General features: G+C 46.6%; 2 protein-coding genes across 2 annotated transcripts in view; one reads left to right on the top strand and one right to left on the bottom strand.

The window, feature by feature from the left end:
- Nucleotides 1–19917, bottom strand: part of LOC127609250 (uncharacterized) — a 215409-nt gene that overhangs the window by 132414 nt on the left and 63078 nt on the right. The window lies entirely within an intron of this gene.
- On the top strand, nt 11079–17318 carry LOC127608517 (RNA-binding protein Musashi homolog 2-like). The gene is made up of 4 exons (XM_052077635.1): nt 11079–11262; nt 11959–11999; nt 16940–17021; nt 17096–17318. Exons 1-4 carry the CDS (start codon nt 11201–11203, stop codon nt 17316–17318), a joined length of 408 nt encoding a protein of 135 aa, XP_051933595.1. The 5' UTR covers nt 11079–11200.

Here is a 19917-nt window from a genome sequence, read left to right as displayed (position 1 = left end):
TGTTCCCCATTGTCTGAGACATTCTCTGAGTACGTCATCCGTTGGAGCCTTCTCCTTGATGTATTCATGGAGCTTGGATGTTTCATCCTGGACAGTGGCTCTCACACTCGCTAGTCCCCGGCCTCCTTCCTTTCGGCTTGCGTACAGTCTCAGGGAGCTGGATTTGGGATGGAACCCTCCATGGATGGTTAGGAGCTTTCGGGTGTTAACGTCCGTGGTCTGAATCTCGTCCTTTGGCCACCTTATTATTCCTGCAGGGTATCTGATCACTGGCAGGGCAGAGCTGTTTATTGCCCGGGTCTTATTCTTGGCATTGAGCTGGCTTCTTAGGACTTGCCTCACTCGCTGGAGGTATTTGGCCGTAGCCGCTTTCCTTGTTGCCAGTTCGAGGTTGCCATTGGCTTGTGGTATACCGAGGTACTTGTAGCTGTCCTCAATGTCTGCTATCATTCCTTCAGGGAGTGAGACCTCTTCAGTGCGGACTACCTTTCCTCTCTTAGTCACCATCCGACGAGATTTCTCAACCCCGAATGACATCCCGATGTCGCTGCTGTAGATCCTGGTTGTGTGGAGCAGGTAATCTATGTCCCTTTCGCTCTTAGCGTACAGCTTTATGTCATCTATGTAGAGGAGGTGACTGATCGTAGCTCCATTTCTGAGGCGGTATCCATAGCCTGTCTTGGTGATTACTTGGTTTAGGGCAGGGGTGTCCAAACTTTTTGCCAAGGGGGCCAGATTTTATGTGGTAAAATGTCGGGGGGCCGACCCTGGCTGACATTCTTTACATTGAACAACAATATTGTTCAACAAATTTTAGTAAGCTAGTCTGTTTCACATTTCCATTTTTATTTTAATTTCAACAATCTTAAGAATTTCTTTTGGTTCATTTGAAACAGGTATATCACATGCAACTGCTTATTCACTTGACTTTTTCTTAAACAGAAGTCTCCTGAGTGTAAATTGATTGATTTGAAACATAAAATGTATCACCATGACTTTTCAATAGTCACAAAACCTTTGACTCGAACAACAGGGAAATGAACAAGCAATACACATATCCACAACTGCAAGGATCATTTGAAATATGACATATCAGTCGATATAAACACGGAGTGATGTCTTGTTAACTCGTGAGTGATGCCCTCTAGTGTCTAAATGCTATTACTCATTTAGCCACTAGAGGGAAGCAGTACTCTATGAAACATCACTCACCAGTCTACGAGACCTCAGTCAATGCAACACGTGTTCCATTGCGCCCAACCTGCGGGCCAGACGGCACTGATTTTATGACAGGGGCCGAGGGCCGGATGAAATTCGACCGCGGGCCGGATTTGGCCCGCGGGCCGGACTTTGGACACACCTGGTTTAGGGGGTTCAGTCCTATGCAGAACAGCGGTGGGGAGAGTGCATCACCTTGGTATATACCACATTTGATGGACACTTGGGTAAGTGGCTTGCCATTGGCTTCAAGTGTGGTTTTCCACATCCTAATCGAGTTCGCAACGAAGGCTCTTGGGGTCCTGTTCATCTTATACAACTCCAAGCATTCAGTGATCCATGTATGTGGCATCGAGTCATATGCTTTCTTGTAATCAATCCAGGCTGTGCACAGGTTGGTATGTCGGGACCTGCAGTCTTGTGCGACTGTTCTGAGCTGATGTTTGGCTCCTCTGGTATCTCTACCAATGCCCTTCTGTGCTTCACTCATGTATTGATCCATGTGTCCATGTATCTTAGCTGCAATGATGCCTGACATGGGCTGACATGTTGTGGAGAGACAGGTTATTGGCCGATAGTTGGATGGGACTGCACCCTTTGAGGGATCCTTCATGATCAGGATTGTTCGCCCTCGGTTAGCCATTCTGGGTGAGTCCCATCCCTCAGCAGCTGGTTCATTTGTGCTGCTAGGCGCTCATGGAGTGCTGTGAGTTTCTTTAGCCAGTAGGTGTGGACCATGTCCGGGCCTGGTGCTGTCCAGTTCTTCATATATGAGACTCTTTCCTGTATGGTAACTGGGTTCTGTTCAGGGAGGTTGCTGTGCTCCTCTCTATGGATCACCAGCCATTGTGCACTGCTGTTATGTGCAACCTCCTTCTCCCATATGCCTTTCCAGTACCTTTCAGTTTCCAGTCTTGGTGGGTCAGCTCTGTTGTTAGGACCCTGCCACTGAGCGTACACTTTCGCAGGTTGTGTTGCGAACAGCCTGTTTATTCGTCTGGCCTCATTGTCTTTCGTGTACCGCTTTAGGCGGCTGGACAAGGCTTGGAGCCTTTGTTTTGCAGTTTTCGAATGCTTCAAGTATGGTCATCTGGATGTACCTCTCGGGTATCGGCCTTTTCATCACACCTCTCGGGGCCTCCGTCAATTGACTCACATCTCTCCGGGCCGCCTTAATCTTAGCCTCCAACCGTCTTTTCCATGGTGGGTAACGTATCTCATGGTTGCTCTTATAGCCAAACATCTCTAGGATCACTGATGCTGAAGCGTATATCAGCTCATTGGTTTCCGTGATCGTTACGGTAGGTATCGCCCTCAGTGCTGCATTCACACTTTCCATGAGACTTTCAGATGGTACTTCACATAGCCGTTGTAATCGGTTTCTAGGTTGCCCAGCTTTCATTCTCGCCATGATCTTAGCTTTCAGGTCAGTTGCTGCCTCGCTCAGCATTTCATTAATTGGGGCTGGCCTCCCAATCTCATCATCTGTATTCATTGGGGCTTGCCTCCCAATCTCTGGTATGACCTCCTCCTCTGATCTGGCAGCCTGGGGCCCTGCACCATGGAACCTGCGTTGTACCTCATCAATCTCAAGTTGTGACAGCAGTTGCCATTTGTGGATGTTGGAACACTGAGCTACTAATTGTTTCGTGGTCAACCGTGACTGTGGGTTTTGAAGAAACCATTTAGCCCACATTCTCTGCATGTAATCCCCTCTGACTAGGGTTGCTTGAGTAGTAGCATTCCAACAGAGCCATGTTATCGCCTCTCGCCCATCTCCGCTTTGTTCCAGTAGCCCATTTTTCATCAAGATGCTCTGGTTCCCCAGCACCTGACGGAGACCTTGTTTGGCCAGGCAACGTCTGAGCCGGCATGTCATTCGTTTGATTGTCTTTTATCATTGTATGAGGTAGGCATTAGCGTGAAGGATCTTGCCCAAGGACCCACACTGGATGGTGTTATGTGCTCATTTTTGCCCCAAGCGGGATTCGAATCTGGTAATCTCCCGTATTACCAACTGAGCTATCCAGCTCAGTTGGTATATATATATATATATATATATACATATATATATATTTATATATTAGAGCTGTCAGTTTAGCGCGTTTCTATTGGCATTAATTTAGATCAGGGGTGCCCAAACTTTTTGGATCGAAGATCTACTTTTCGATCAACCCGGGATTTACCCTTCCCCCCTACCCCACCCCCACCCCCGTGACGTAATCACGCGCCACCGTGAATTTAGGATTTACCTGCTTTATTTTAAAAATATTTTTTTGTGAAAATATGATTAGTGTGCAGTGTATATTAACACAAAAAATATATTAATAACATGTACGAGACACAAATGGTTGTTTGTTTTTTTTCTTCTCGACACTCCTCGGATCTACTTGGGACCTGTCTTAGATCTACCGGTAGATCAGGATCTACCTAATGGGCACCCCTAATTTAGATGAATTTTAACGGGATTAAATTTTTTGCAAGATTAACGCGGCACACGTCACAAGCGGATGTTACGATGCTCTATAAATACACCAGAAACAAAACAACAAGCGCGCTGCAGAAGTCCACGCCCATGTCTGTTTTGCCAGCCATGGCAGCGCGAGACACCGAAAACGGATATTTAAAGAGTTTATGAATGGAAAGTTTACTTTTAAAAAGTTCTCTCTCTGTGTATCATACAGGTATACGATGTATGCCACTGCCGCGATTGTTACTTGTTTGGAACTATTTTGTGTGGAAGGTTACAGCGTTCCGTGTCCATGTAAATAGAGCGGGTGGAGCTTCTCTGTGTTCGTCTGACAGTGACAGTGCGCTGCTGTTGTAGTGACCTAGTGAAAATAAAACGTCTCCAGAGTTGTCATCGTACCAAGTGTAGTCATCCGAAATGAGGTAGACACAAAAACCGTAGAGAGACTTCCGCGCAAGAAGGACCAACATAATCAACATAGCCTGACTGTGTTAGGGGGAGTGAAACCCCCCTCTTTCAGAATGGTTTGTCCCATCAGCACGGGGGAAGTGCTTGCGCTTGTTTGCACGGCCGGCAGTTTTGAATACAGCGGCACATAACGAACACTGGTGTCCGGGGTCTCGTTATTCTCCAACAAACATACAGAAACAGACTGCTGTGTTCAAAGCAAACTTGAGAAAAACGAAGTATGCAACCATGGTTTAAATCCAATATAGGGCGAGTACTAGTGTACCTTAGATGTGCACTTCATAATGTTATATTGCTCTGTTTTGATTTCATTAAAAAAAAACTGTTAAAGCAGCTGTTGCGTGACAAAATATTTTTTTTCACTGTTGTTGATGGACAGTAATATTGTGTGAGAGATTATGTGTGAACAACTGCTCCAAGTGAAAAATGTTCATGTAAAATTAAAAATTGAAATAGTTATTTCTGTAAATATTTGCATTTGGCACATAGAAAACTGATTCATGATTCCAAGTTGATGAGCGCATTAACATGGGGGAAAATAGGACAAAAAATGTAAAAGGAAATTCAGAAACGATAAAAAATGTGTGTGTAATCACGATACCCCTCCGTGAGCCGTCACCTTACCGTGGTGGAGGGGTTTGCGTGTCCCAATGATCCTAGGAGCTAAGTTGTCTGGGGCTTTATGCCCCTGGCAGGGTCACCCATGGCAAACAGGTTCTAGGTGAGGGGCCAGACAAAGCATGGCTCATAGACCCTTATGATGACTACAATATATGGACCAAGGTTTCCCTTGCCCGGACGCGGGTCACCGGGGCCCCACTCTGGAGCCAGGCCTGGAGGTGGGGCTCGTTGGCAAGCGCCTAGTGGCCGGGCCTACACCCATGGGGCCCGGCCGGGCACAGCCCGAAGAGGCAACGTGGGTCCCCCTTCCCATGGGCTCACCACCCATGAGAGGGGCCAAAGGGGTCGGGTGCTATGTGAGCTGGGCGGCAGCCAAAGACGGGGACCCTGGCGGTCCGATCCTCGGCTGCAGAAGCTAGCTCTTGGGACATGGAATGTCACCTCTCTGGCAGGGAAGGAGCCCGAGCTGGTGTGTGAGGCAGAGAATTTCCGACTGGATATAGTCGGACTTGCCTCCACACACAGCTTGGGTTCTGGTACCAGTTCTCTCGAGAGGGGTTGGACTCTCTTCCACTCTGGAGTTGCTCACGGTGAGAGGCGCAGAGCAGGTGTGGGCATACTCATTGCCCCCCGGCTCAGTGCCTGTACATTGGGGTTCACACCGATAGACGAGAGGGTTGCCTCCCTCCGCCTTCGGGTGGGCGGACGGGTCCTGACTGTTGTTTGTGCATATGCACCAAACAGCAGCTCAGCATACCCACCCTTTTTGGAGTCCTTGGAGGGTGTGCTGGAGAGTACTCCTGCTGGGGACTCCCTTGTTCTGCTGGGGGACTTCAATGCTCACGTGGGCAATGACAGTGAGACTTGGAGGGGCGTGATTGGGAGGAACGGCCCCCCCGATCAGAACTCGAGTGGTGTTTTGTTATTGGACTTCTGTGCTCGCCACGGATTGTCCATAACGAACACCTTGTTCAAACATAAGGGTGTCCATATGTGCACTTGGCACCAGGACACCCTAGGCCGCAGTTCGATGATCGACTTTGTAGTTGTATCATCCGATTTGCGGCCGCATGTTCTGGACACTCGGGTGAAGAGAGGGGCGGAGCTGTCAACTGATCACCACCTGGTGGTGAGTAGGCTCCGATGGTGGGGGAAGATGCCAGTCCGTCCTGGCAGACCCAAACGTATCGTGAGGGTTTGTTGGGAGCGGCTGGCGGAATCCCCTGTCAGAAGGAGTTTCAACTCCCACCTTCGACAGAGCTTTTCCCATGTTCCGGGGGAGGCGGGGGACATTGAGCCCGAGTGGACCATGTTCCGTGCCTCTATTGTTGAGGCGGCCAATCTGAGTTGTGGCCGTAAGGTGGTTGGTGCCTGTCGTGGCGGCAACCCCCGTACTCGCTGGTGGACACCAGCAGTAAGGGATGCCGTCAAGCTGAAGAAGGAGTCCTATCGAGCCTTTATGGCCTGTGGGACCCCAGAGGCAGCTGACGGGTATCGACTGGCCAAGCGGACCGCGGCTTCGGTGGTCGCTGAGGCAAAAACCAGAGCGTGGGAAGAGTTCGGTGAGGCCATGGAAGCCGACTTCGGACGGCTTCGAGGAAATTCTTGTCCACCATCCGACGTCTCAGGAGGGGGAAGCAGTGCACCACTAACACTGTGTACAGTGGGGATGGGGCGCTGCTGACTTCGACTCGGGACGTTGTGAACCGGTGGGCAGAGTACTTCGAAGACCTCCTCAACTCCACCAACACGCCTTCCTTGGAGGAAGCAGAGCCCGGGGACTCTGAGGTGGGCTCTCCTATCTCTGTGGTTGAAGTCACCGATGTGGTTAAAAAGCTCCTCGGTGGCAAGGCCCCAGGGGTGGATGAGATCCGCCCGGAGTTCCTTAAGGCTCTGGATGTTGTGGGGCTGTCCTGGTTGACACGCCTCTGCAACATCGCGTGGTCAACAGGGAGAGTGCCTCTGGATTGGCAGACCGGGGTGGTAGTCCCTCTTTTTAAAAAGGGGGACCGGAGGGTGTGTTCCAACTACAGAGGGATCACACTCCTCAGCCTCCCTGGTAAGGCTCTATTCAGGGGTGCTGGAGAGGAGGGTCCGTCAGGAAGTCGAGCCTCAGATTGAGGAGGAGCAGTGTGGTTTCCGTCCCGGCCGTGGAACAGTGGACCAGCTCTACACCCTTAGCAGGGTCCTTGAGGGTATGTGGGAATTCGCCCAACCAGTCTACATGTGTTTTGTGGACTTGGAGAAGGCGTTTGACCGTGTCCCTCGGGGAGTTCTGTGGGGGGTGCTTCGTGGGTATGGGGTACCGAACCCCCTGATACGGGCTGTTAGGTCACTATACCACCGATGTCAGAGTTTGGTTCGCATTGCCGGCAGTAAGTCGGAATCGTTTCCAGTGGGGGTAGGACTCCGCCAAGGCTGCCCTTTGTCGCCGATTCTGTTCATAACTTTTATGGACAGAATTTCTAGGCGCAGCCGAAGCGTTGAAGGGGTCCGTTTTGTGGGCCTCAGTATTGCATCCCTGCTTTTTGCAGATGATGTGGTGCTGTTGGCTCCTTCAAACGGGGCTCTCCAACTCTCACTGGAGCGTTTCGCAGCCGAGTGTGAAGCGGTTGGGATGAAAATCAGCACCTCCAAATCTGAAACCATGGTCCTCAGTCGGAAAAGGGTGGAGTGCCCCCTCCGGGTCGGGGAGGAGATCTTGCCCCAAGTGGAGGAGTTCAAGTATCTTGGGGTCGTGTTCACGAGTGGGGGCAGGAGGGAGCGGGAGATCGACAGGCGGATCGGTGCCGCGTCTGCTGTGATGCGGACGTTGTATCGGTCTGTCGTGGTGAAGAAGGAGCTGAGCCAAAGGGCGAAGCTCTCAATTTACCGGTCGATCTACGTCCCAACCCTCATCTATGGTCACGAGCTATGGGTCGTGACCGAAAGAACGAGATCCTGGATACAAGCGAAATGAGTTTTCTCCGCAGGGTGTCCGGGCTCTCCCTTAGAGATAAGTTGAGGAGCTCGTTCATCCGGGAGGGGCTCAGAGTCGAGCCGCTTCTCCTCCACATCGAGAGGAGCCAGATGAGGTGGCTTGGGCATCTGATTCGGATCTCCCCCGGGAGAGCTGGAAGAAGTAGCTAGGGAGAGGGAAGTCTGGGCTTCCCTGCTAAAGCTGTTGCCCCCGCGACCCGGCCCCGGATACGCGGTAGAAGATGGATGGATGGATAATCACGATAATTTTTTTAGTTTTTTTGAGTTTGAGTTAATTATGACAGTAGCATTTTTAATTAGATTAAATAATTTAATCGTTTGAAAGCTCTAATATATATATATATATATATATATATATATATATATATAATTATTATTTCTCCTTTTTGTATCAATTTTCTCATATACATTATAAATACTGCATTGTTTGAATACATTTAATAAATTGATCAAAAATCCAAAACAAGAACAAACCGTTGTATTACTAGATTTTATAAGTATATAAAATTTATCTTAACTTTGATTTATGTAGTTTTTTTGTACTAATCTTTTGAATTTGTTTTTGAACTCATCCAGCGATTTATTCATTTTCAGGTCCGTTTCAAGCTTATTCAGCAGATTGACTCCTATTACTGATACACACTTTTGCTTGATGTTTGTTCTTGTTCTGGATTTTTTGTATTGATTAGTACCCCTAAGATTATAACAACTATCTCTAATTTCAAATAGCTTCTGGATATTTTGGCAAAGGAGATTGTTATGTGATTTATACATTAATTGGGCGATTTTGAAGTCAACCAGGTCATAGAATTTCATTGTGTTTAATTTAATGAATAGTGGATTTGTGGGTTCTATATATTTAGACCGATTGATTATTCTGATTGCTTTTTTTTTTGTAGTTTTAAGACCGGGAGTATGTTTGTTTTACAGGCGTTCCCCCATATTTCCACACAGTAGGCATATGGGAGTAATAATGAGTAATATAATGTGTACAAAGAACTCTTATTCAACACATCCTTAGTTTTGTGGAGTATCCCGATAGTTTTGGATATTTTTCCATTAACTAAAGACTGACTGGGAAAAGACTGTTGCTATACATTGTATTGATGAAATCTGGTGTTTTTTTAATGTCCATTTGGGTTTAATAAGTCGATGTTAAAGTCACCACATATTATCCGTGTTATCTTGTCAGTAGAACAACTCGGTATATCTGTCAGTTTTTTATTAAATGTGTCAAGACAAGATCCTGGTGTCTTATAAATGCAACTTATGACATTTGATGCATTTTTAATATGTATTTCAAGACTTAGACATTCCATTAGATTCTCTGTTGTGTTTCAGGCTCTCTATTTTACTGCATTTCAGTGTTTTATCTACATATATTGCGACTCCCCCTCCTTTTTTGTCTTCCCTATGAGTTGCATACATTTCATATCTGTCAATTTTCATTTCACTTGTTTTTTCATCATCAAGCCAAGTTTCTGATATGGCAATTATTGTAAATTTATTAAATGTGGTCAAATATTCTTTGATTTTGGTGACATTTTTATAAAGACTTCTACTGTTTAAGTGTATCACTGAAAATGTATTTTTCAGTTGTACATTTGTGTTGAATTGTTCGTCCGTGTAATACTCAAGAGTTTGTGATGCTGTGATTATGATTGAAGAAATTATTGTCTGGGTCCAAGTTGTTTTCTGGGTCGAATGTCTTGTGTTCAGCATAATCAAAGATTTTAAAGTCCATGTTTATGTTGTGTCTTTCCTATATTAATTAAGTCAAAGTTTTTTGTCTGGTGGTAATCAGCTCTCAGCATGTTGGAGTCGAGCTCGTTGAATTGGAGCACTGGTGCGGGGGTGGACGATGAGTTTGTCGTGCCTCAATTAGGCAATTTCCCCTCTTTCATGTGCAGCTTTTAGTTTTGGAAGCAGTTCTTTACAATTTTTGACGTACAATATCTGTGTAATCTTTGTTAATGTAGATTTTGGTACCTTTTAAGTATTTTGCTCTCTGGAGAATCATGTTGCGTCCTTATATTTTTCAAATTTCACCACGACTGGCCTTGGTCGAGGTAATCCCGATTCTAGAGGAAGAAAGTACAATCAGTATAGTGTCCATATAAATGTTAATAAACTACTGGATAAATATTTTATTTGACTGTTGTGTCATTTGTTGTTCAATAGTTCATTCAGCAAATCTTGACAATTGTTTGAGTTATGCCATGATTATTTTTAATTTGGGAATGCCAAATCTAGTTATAGTGGTCTATATATATTTTGTTCATTCGTCTTTGGAAACCAAAAACCAAGTCCGACATCTTGGGGTGATGAAAGACTCAGACCTGACTTTCAGCAATCATAATAAATCAATCACTAAAACATCTGGGGAAAAAAACATTTCCAGACTGAAGGATTGCATTCTCCAAGGGGACAGAGAGAAACTTCTACATGCTTTTATCTCCAGTAGACTTGATTATTGTAATCGGGTGCAGGGTGGCTACGGGGAATTTCTGGAAAATATGTTAATTTTCTCGAACGGGTCAGTCCAGGCCGTCACGACTGCTCGGAAAAAGATGCAGCTCACAGACTGCTGCTGCTGGAGTTCTGACAAGAACAGAGATCAGAACATATTACTCCAATCCTAAAGGCACTGGCTCCCATTCAGCTGGAGAATAGATTTTGAATCGGTTGCTAGCCAATTGCAGGGCACACAGAAACGAACAACCATTCGCACTCACACTCACACCTAGGGACAATTCAGAGTGTTCAATCAGCCTGCCACGCATGTTTTTGGAATGTGGGACAAAACCCACGCAGGCCCGGGGAGAACATGCAAACTCCACACAGGGAGGCCGGAGCTGGAATCGAACCCGGTACCTCTGCACTGTGAAGCCGACGTGCTAACCACTGGCCTACCGGGCCGCCCGGGTCATATTTATCGCTTTCCAAAATTGTTGTTGTTTTTTTACAGTGTACTGTACTTGTTTCCGCAAGAACACCGACGAAAGCATGGTGCCAACATTCACGCACTACTGTACAACCGAGAGCAAAACCCCCAACCTCAACGAGTGACGCGTAACACGTGTCCACTTGTCAAAGCAGACTAATGAATTAAACAAAATAATAACACAATTTACCTGCATTTCTAATTTTGTTTTTTGACTCGCCTGACAGACACACAGTGAGTGCACTTGACTTTGTGAAAGGAGAAGCCCGCCAGCCCCCTTACATTCTTGCAGGCACATGATTTTCATTGACAATGATTGTTAATAATATTGATGTGGGCGGGCTGCCGAACACGGAGTGGAAGTGGAAGGAACCGGTGACGGCGGAGGAGGGACTAACTTGATGTGATCCCACGTGGACCGAGCGCTCCTCGAATTCAAGTCTGTCGAGCCAGTCATCCTCGTCCGTCAGTTACATTCCCTACTTGTAGCAAGGTCAGATATGGAAGGAAACGGCAGCCAAGACACGTCTACAAACCCGACCGATCCGCAATACGACCAGGGGTAAGGTTATTCAACACGAACTATATCTTTGTCGCTAAAGTAATACGATATACATGTTTTTAAACAATTGCTGCATTGAGGATAACGGTTTCATATAATTGATGGATGGATAAGTGAACAGATCTGCGCTTTTATAACACTTTGGCCGCCTTCCTTCCGTGTCCTGTCAACGGACGGACACCTTTTTGTGAACAGTAGCTATTTGATCAGATTTACCTCGAGTGTTCCTGGTGTACAGTAAGGTGGACTTCATTTTTATCTGCTACTTCTTGCAATCTGACTAGTGAGGAGCAGTTAAGACATTTTACAAACATGAAGTTGAGCAACGTCAACATGTCATCCGCTTGAGCGAATTGTAATAGAAAACAGATTTGGATTGAGTGGATGTTATGGCCATAAAGGTGCCAACAGTTTGAATTGTGGTTGAATATTTAGAGGTGATTGGTGACTACTTAATTTGAGCTATACCGAATTAAATATGTCGTTGTAATTATTTTCCAGCACGAATAATAATTGCCGCGAGGTGGAGATTTTAGTCTGTAAATGTTTTTGGGGAAATTGGGATGAAGTCTGGATATTTCTATTTTCTATTTTCGAGTGCAGTTTTTCACTTCACCTAGTCAACTGCGGCGTCATATTTACTCAGTCATTACAGATAATGGAACACCTGGATTGACTTTTTTTTTCCTCTGGTAGGAAAATGTTTATCGGTGGCCTCAGCTGGCAAACTTCACCTGGTAAGGTAATCCTCACAGCCGGGCAGTCCTTCATTTGACCCCTTTATTTAAAATAAGGGCAGAAAACAATAAGATTATAACGCACATTTGTGGTGTAATTGTGTACAGCATGACGATAGAGTCGCTGGACGACTACGTCATGAAGGTGCGCCGAGAGCGGGAGACGAGAGAGTGATTAGAGAGAGTATACACGTTTCGGAAAAGCTCAATAAAGTTACCCACGTTAACACGACAGCTGGACTCACGTGTGCCTGACTTGATAACACGACATGGTGTCAGAAGTCCTGTGGTTGGCGTGGAGTGCGTGAGGAGGATCTTTGTACACGGCGGTGAAGGGCAAAAGGCGAAATGAGCGACGGAGGGGAAGGAACCTCGGCGCGGGCGGATGGAGCCACGGCGTTAGGTGCACAGCGGGCTGCGGGACCGGTCGTCACCGCGGGGCCGTGCGCCACGTTCAACATCCAGCCGCCGGAGCCCTTTGACTTCTCAAAGCCGCAGGAGTGGGACAAATGGATCCGGAGATTTGAAAGATTTCGACTGGCAAGTAACCTGAATGCTAGTTCCGAAGAAAATCAGGTGAACGCATTGATTTACTGCATGGGTGACGAGGCTGATGATATCCTACGCGGGCTGGATCTGTCCGAGGTTCAACGGCGCACATACCAAGAAGTGCGCGGGGCACTCCAAAACTTCTTTGTTGTCAAGAAGAATGTCATCTTCGAGCGGGCTGTATTTAACATGCGCCGTCAGAAAGAAGGGGAGAGTGTGGATTCGTTCGTCACTGCACTATATGCGCTGGCGGAGCATTGTAGCTACGGGGCGCTACGCAATGAACTGATCAGAGACAGAATTGTCGTCGGACTACGAGACAGTGGATTGTCTGAACGCATGCAGTTGGACGCGGATTTAACCCTCGAAAAGGCCATAAGAATTGCACGGCAAAGCGAGGAGGTGAAGAAGCAGCAGTCTCATCTGCGAGGGGACACCAACTCAGAGGCAAGTGGCGCTGAATCTGTTGACAGAGTGTTCAAGAGCAATGTAAGGTATGCTAAAAACACACCTACCTGTGCTAATAGCCAGACAAACAAGTCCCTAAGTTCTCGTTACAATAAGGAAAGGGGTGCACAGTCTGTGTGTCAGAAATGCGGCAGCTCTCCATCCCATCCAAAATGTGATTGTCCCGCTCACGAGGCAAAATGTCATGCTTGCGGAAATAAAGGACATTTTAAGCGTGTGTGCAAGTCTAAATCTGCGCACGAAGTTACAGAGGACGAAGAAGATGAGGACGAGGAGGGGTTCCTCCTTGACAGTGTTACGACAGACCGTGACCCGTGGATGGTCAAAATTGACATCAATCAGCGTGGTGTGATGTTCAAAATTGACACGGGCGCTGATTTCACCGTTCTGCCACACACAGTTTTCAGGTGCACGTACAAAAACAATCTCCCTAAACTCAGAAAGGCAACAAAACGACTCCTGGGACCAGGGAGGAGCCCGCTTGAGGTCGTGGGCGTCGCCAGGCTGCTGCTGAGGAAAGGTGATAGGGAGGTGATGGAGTATGTGTACATCGCTCGTCAAATGCATACTGCCCTGCTGGGGAGATCTGCGAGCTGCAGGTTGGGGCTCGTCGCACGCCTAGGCAGCGTCTCTATAGAGACACTAAAGGAGAATTACCCCAAAATATGCACTGGGCTCGGAGTGATGCGGCGGCCGTACAACATCAAGCTGAAACCTGGGGCTGAACCTTTCTCGTTAAAAACACCAAGGAGGATTCCATTGCCGTTACTGGACAAAGTCAAGCAAGAGCTATCCCGCATGGAACGACTCGGGGTGATATGCAGAATCGAGGAGCCAACAGACTGGTGTGCTGGCATCGTGGTGGTGACCAAGAAATCAGGTGCTGTACGTATCTGTGTAGATCTCACCAAACTCAACGAGTCAGTGTGCAGAGAAAAGTATATCCTGCCGTCAGTGGAGGAAACACTGGGCATGCTGGCTGGAGCCCGGATTTTTAGCAAGCTGGATGCAAAAATGGGGTTTTGGCGAATACCCCTAACACCCCATTCGGAGAAGCTGACAACTTTTATCACACCCTTTGGGCGTTATTACTTCAAACGGCTACCTTTCGGGATAGCCTCAGCCCCCGAACACTTTCAGAACCGAATGGCAACAGAGGTTACAGAAGGGCTGGAAGGTGTTGTTTGCCACATGGACGATGTGCTGATATGGGGCCGAACACAGGAGGAGCACGATGCCCGCCTGCATGCTACTTTGGAGAGGATCCAGGAGGCAGGCATCACGCTCAATGTCAAAAAGTGTGAGCTGTCAAAGTCAGAGGTGACATTTCTAGGCCATGTGATCTCAGACAGAGGCATCAGGCCAGACCCAGGCAAGACTGAGGCAGTAAGGATGATGCCGGAGCCAACGAATACAACAGAGTTGAGAAGTTTTCTCGGAATGCTGACCCAACTCGGGAGATTTGTGCCACCGCTGGCAGAGAGGGACAAGCCTCTCCGTGATCTCCTGTCCAAAAAGAACTGCTGGTTGTGGGGCGTCGACCAAGCGCGAGCCTTTCAAGATTTAAAAGATGCGCTGACGTCCACACCGGTGCTAGCCATGTTCGATCCCAACAGGGAGAGCAAAGTGTCTGCAGACGCGTCATCATACGGGTTGGGAGGCGTTCTTCTCCAGAAGTGGGAGGAAGAATGGAGGCCAATCGCCTTCATGTCGCGGTCGCTCACACCTACGGAGCAGAGATATGCACAAGTGGAGAAGGAGGCTCTGGCGCTGACCTGGGCCTGCGAGAGGTTTCGAAACTTTCTCATCGGGAAGCATTTCCTGATGGAGACGGACCACAAGCCTCTCCTGAGTCTCCTGGGGTCCCAAGCCTTGGACGCCTTACCTCCGCGGATCCAACGCTTCAGGATGCGACTCATGCGCTATTCTTACTCCATCTCTCATGTCCCAGGAAAGTGCTTGTGGACAGCCGACACGCTGTCTCGAGCTCCCATGGAGAGGGTGGAGACACCAGCCGACAAGGAGTTGCTCGAAGATACGAACATCTACGCGGACATGGTGATGGAGAACCTACCGGCGACCACCGAATACCTAGGAAAGCTGAGAGAGCAGCTGCGGAGGGACAGTGTGTGTGCACGTGTGATGCAGCTGTGCACAGAAGGCTGGCCCGAACACGGTCCAAATGAACTGGCACTCAGGCTGTACAGAGCAGAGCAGGCGTTCCTTACAGTTCACGACGGAATCTTACTGAAGGGACAGAGACTCGTCATACCCCCAACCATGAGAAATGATGTCCTCGCCAAACTGTATGAAGGTCACCAAGGCGTGGTAAAGTGTAGACAGCGAGCACAGCGGTCAGTATGGTGGCCCGGGCTGAGCCAACAGCTGAACGAGTTGGTTCTCAACTGCCGAACATGCTGCAAGGAGAGACGGAACCGGAGGGAGCCAATGATTCCATCACCCTACCCGGGCCGACCATGGGAGAAGTTGGGTGCAGATCTGTTCGTGCTCGGAGGCAAGACCTACTTGCTGGTTGTGGACTACATGTCAAGGTACGTGGAGATAGCTTCGTTGGCCTCCTCAAAATCGGATGAGGTAATTCGCCACCTTAAGTCGATCTATGCACGCCACGGGATCCCCGACCTTCTAGTTTCGGATGGAGGGCCCCAGTTCTCCGGAACGGGCTTCAGGGCTTTCGCAGAGTCCTACGGGTTCCGTCACATTACAAGTAGCCCACGATATCCACAAGGAAATGCCGAGGCAGAACGTGCCGTTCAGACAGTCAAAGGCCTCTTGAAAAAGGCAGATGACCCCTACCTGGCCTTACTCGCATACAGGGCTACCCCTCTTGAAAACGGGTACAGTCCGGCTCAGCTTCTCATGGGGAGGAGACTCCGCACAACGGTGCCTGTCCTTCCTGCCCTGCTCGACCCAGCCGTCCCGGACCGTGATGCCGTTGTACGGAGTGAACGGGAGAAGAGGACAAAAGATGCTCAACGTTACAATATGCGGCATCGGGCACAGAACCTCGTCAGACTCGACCCGGGACAGGATGTGTGGATTAAGGACCAAGGAGCGGAAGGAGCCATCATTGATAGACATGCTTCCCCACGATCATATCTGTTGGAGGGGCCCCATGGGACCATCAGACGAAACCGTCGTCATCTCATCCCAATGAGGTCCTCGCCTGAGCAGAGTGACCGTGGTGCAGCGGAACAGTTCTCGGGAAGCGTTCCAGGAAAACCATTGGCTGAAACACCACAGCAGAACCTTCCAGACCCGCCAGCTACTCCAAATATCAAGACCAGGTTTGGAAGAGTCGTGGTGAAACCAACCAGGTTGGACTTATAAGCCCCCCCCCACCCCTTCCTCCTACGGTTTCGGTACAATCAATGAGGCTGTGCTTGTAAGGTTGTTTGAATTATTTAAAAAAAAAAAAAAGGAGCGTAACGGGGGAGGTGTATGGTGCGATGTGTTTGAATGTGCTGTTTTGTTCGCTCTACGATGTCAAGCTGGTTGCAGATCATATGTGTGTTGGAGCCATTGTTGAAAATAAGAATGACATTTGTTTTTGTGCATGTATTTTTTGACACAGGCTGAGATAGGAGCAGACCTCTCAACTACGAGGCAGAATAATCCTCAAGGTCTGTTGAATCATTGGCAGTCTACCCAATGATTCTAGAAAAGGGAGATGTGGTGTAATTGTGTACAGCATGACGATAGAGTCGCTGGACGACTACGTCATGAAGGTGCGCCGAGAGCGGGAGACGAGAGAGTGATTAGAGAGAGTATACACGTTTCGGAAAAGCTCAATAAAGTTACCCACGTTAACACGACAGCTGGACTCACGTGTGCCTGACTTGATAACGCGACAACATTCAGCTTTAAAAAATGCCAACCAATTGTATCTCTTTCCCCCCCAGACAGCCTTAAACATTATTTCAATACATTTGGTGAAATAAGAGAATGTATGGTCATGAGAGACCCAACAACTAAACGTTCCAGGTAAACACACACACACACATATACAAATCTTGTTTAAAAACATATAATCATGATGTGGTTTTATTTCATAATAGGTGCTTTGGCTTCGTCACTTTTTCAGATTCTGCCAGCGTAGATAATGTCTTGGCACAGCCGCATCATGAGCTGGACTCTAAAATGGTAAGTCCACCTCTTTCATTTACGCTGCACGATACAATGCACCATCATTTTTCATCGCTGATTTGCAAACATGCACTAAACATGCATCTATGTATCAGGGCCATTCAAAAGAACTTGGAAATAGTTACTTTTTCTTAAAAAACATTTTTTTTGGTGTGTCCATGGGGAGGTAAGAATTTTTAGAACTGGAGAAACTTTTGTTTTCATTTACAAGTTCAAGTATTTAAATACATTGCCATTCCATTTGGGCATGCTGTATCAGTGTAATTGACGGGAGGACATTGGTTTCTGCTGTTTTCATCAGGCTAAGTGATTGAGAACATGAAATATAACTAACACTAGAGATTCTGCTGTCATCAATATTCTTAAACACAACACAGTCGGACACCACCGGTTCCATATATCCAAAATTTAATTGACCTCAATAACAGATTACCTCTGTGGCAGAGGGTTAACTCTCATTGCAATCATAGAGTATAACAAATGCACCTTTACAGTGCTATTCTGTACTGTACATCCGGGGTACCCAACCTTTTTTGTCCCAAGGGCTACTTTTCAAGGAGTCAACCTCCAGTCCAGTGTCTACATGCTCCCCCCAACACACACACACACACACACACACACACACACACACACACACACACACACACACACACACACACACACACACACACACACACACACACACACACACACACACACACACACACACACACACTAATCTGCATGATGAGCAATAGCCATAATTGACCTTAATATGAACCAAACTGAATATTAAACCAGATACGAAACAGGTAGATCTCCGTTTGAAAAAAAGGAAATCACTTCCTACCTTAGTGGGAGACCTGGCACTCGGAGGAGGAGGCTAGTTTTTTGTAGTTAGTTACTCTGCGTCTTCGGTTTGGTGAAGATTGACTGCCGTGCTGCAAGATGTGGTTTCAAATCCTGCACTTTTGTGGCACTTAAGTGTTTTTGCAGGGAAATCCGTCTCATCACTCCTGTGTACCGTTTTGAAATGCCACTCCGAATTTGTTAAGTCTCGGATAAACCGAGTTTGGGGGGATCCAAAAAGCGTAGACAAAAACAAGGTCTCCGTAGGACAAAAGACAATTTAATGTCTCAATCGCACCGAAATAAGGCGAGAACATAAAGCGCTGGTCCACACTAAGGACCAGGAGGCAAATCCAAACGAGTAACAAAAAGTGCTTGCACAAAAGAGCAAGGAAGAAAAATAAAGACCGCAAAATACCAACGAAAAACAATGTAACACCTGTACATGCACAAAAAGTAGTGATGGGTCCATGAGGCCTCATGAGGCGTGTCGACACACTGACACACTGTGTTGATACTGTGTCACTGACCACTGCTACCTGCTGGACCTACAAGATCCCTGCAGCCAACCCACTTAACAGACTGAACAGACTAATTGTTTTGTATATTGAACATATAAAATATACAATTCGGTAATAAATTGGCAAAAGGTGAAGGTAAGATATAAAAAAAGGAAAAGAAAATAGTAATCATCGCAAATATGTGTTCAAAGGAGTAGAAAGAAGCAAAAAACCTACCCCGAGTCCTACCCCTTCTTATATATGAATTGATCATTGTTCTAAATAGGAAAGAAAGTCTAAATATCAACAAATGCTTTTACCATTATGTATGCTGTACTAATACATTTTTACAACATTAGGTTTGTATATACAGTACATACTCTTTAGAGCACATGTATATGTCGATTTTCTCATATTCATAATGGATGCTACATTTCATTAATATATTAAATAATCTCATCAATGTATTTCTGATGTATTGCTATATTTCATGAGTGTATCGAATTTATCAGCTTAATTCTGATTTGTGTAGTTGTCTTGTACTACTCTCGAATTCATTTTTAATCTCAGCAAGAGAGTTCCTCATTTTACTGGTCCGTTTCTGAATCATTCCACAGATTTACACCTATTACAGATAGATCAGGTCATGAGATTTCATTGTTTAATTTGATAAACAGTGGATTTGTGGGTTCCGTCCATTTGGAGCCAGTGATTGTTCCGATTGCTTTGTATTGTAGTTTTAAAACAGTGTTTTACTGGCATTTCCCCATATTCCCACACAATAGGTCAAATATGGAAGTAATAAAAGTATGTGTACAAGGATCTCTTATTCAGCACATCCTTAGTTTTTGGGAGGATCCCTATGGTTTGGGATATTTTTCTTTTATTATCTATTATGTAGCTGCCAGTACGGTTTTGCATCTACAACTGTTCCAAAACATTTTCATTAGGTCATTCATCGATTTGATGATGAAGTGTCAAATATCATTCACATCCATGCATTCATTTTGCAACATTCAATGTGTTCAAATAATGTGAAGATCATTTGAATGAGGATGCTTGTGGGCTTTTATTTCACAAATTTTTATTGAGAAAAATAAGATGCTCCAATGTTTTAAACTTCAGCCTGTTGCGTCTTTTACAAGCGATTTCTCCTGCTGTGGAGAACACACGCTCACAAGGGACGGATGAGGCTGGCGTACAAAGGAACTCCTTTGCGAGGTGGGAGAGGTTTGGGAAAGAAGTGTGTTGGTCCTTCCAGTACAGCTGCTTCCTGGAACCTTGATTGTCAAACATGGAGTGGAGAGTCAACCAATAATAATTACTGATTGTCAATTAAATCATCAACATGGCAACCGTGAAAAGATGAGTGAACGTTTGTATACCTGGCGTAATACTGGGTGTAT

Source organism: Hippocampus zosterae, chromosome 10 (assembly GCF_025434085.1).
Source record: "Hippocampus zosterae strain Florida chromosome 10, ASM2543408v3, whole genome shotgun sequence".
In the NCBI taxonomy this organism is placed as follows: domain Eukaryota; kingdom Metazoa; phylum Chordata; class Actinopteri; order Syngnathiformes; family Syngnathidae; genus Hippocampus; species Hippocampus zosterae.
Note: the sequence above shows the minus strand (reverse complement) of the source record. Positions and strands in the feature narration are given on the sequence as shown.

Excerpts from the sequence above, each read along its gene's own strand:
- LOC127608517 (XM_052077635.1), top strand. The coding sequence starts at position 11,201 with ATGGAAGGAAACGGCAGCCAAGACACGTCTACAAACCCGACCGATCCG. Across the intron at positions 12,000-16,939 it reads CAGCTGGCAAACTTCACCTG|ACAGCCTTAAACATTATTTC; the intron begins GTAAGGTAATCC and ends TTTCCCCCCCAG. Across the intron at positions 17,022-17,095 it reads CCAACAACTAAACGTTCCAG|GTGCTTTGGCTTCGTCACTT; the intron begins GTAAACACACAC and ends ATTTCATAATAG.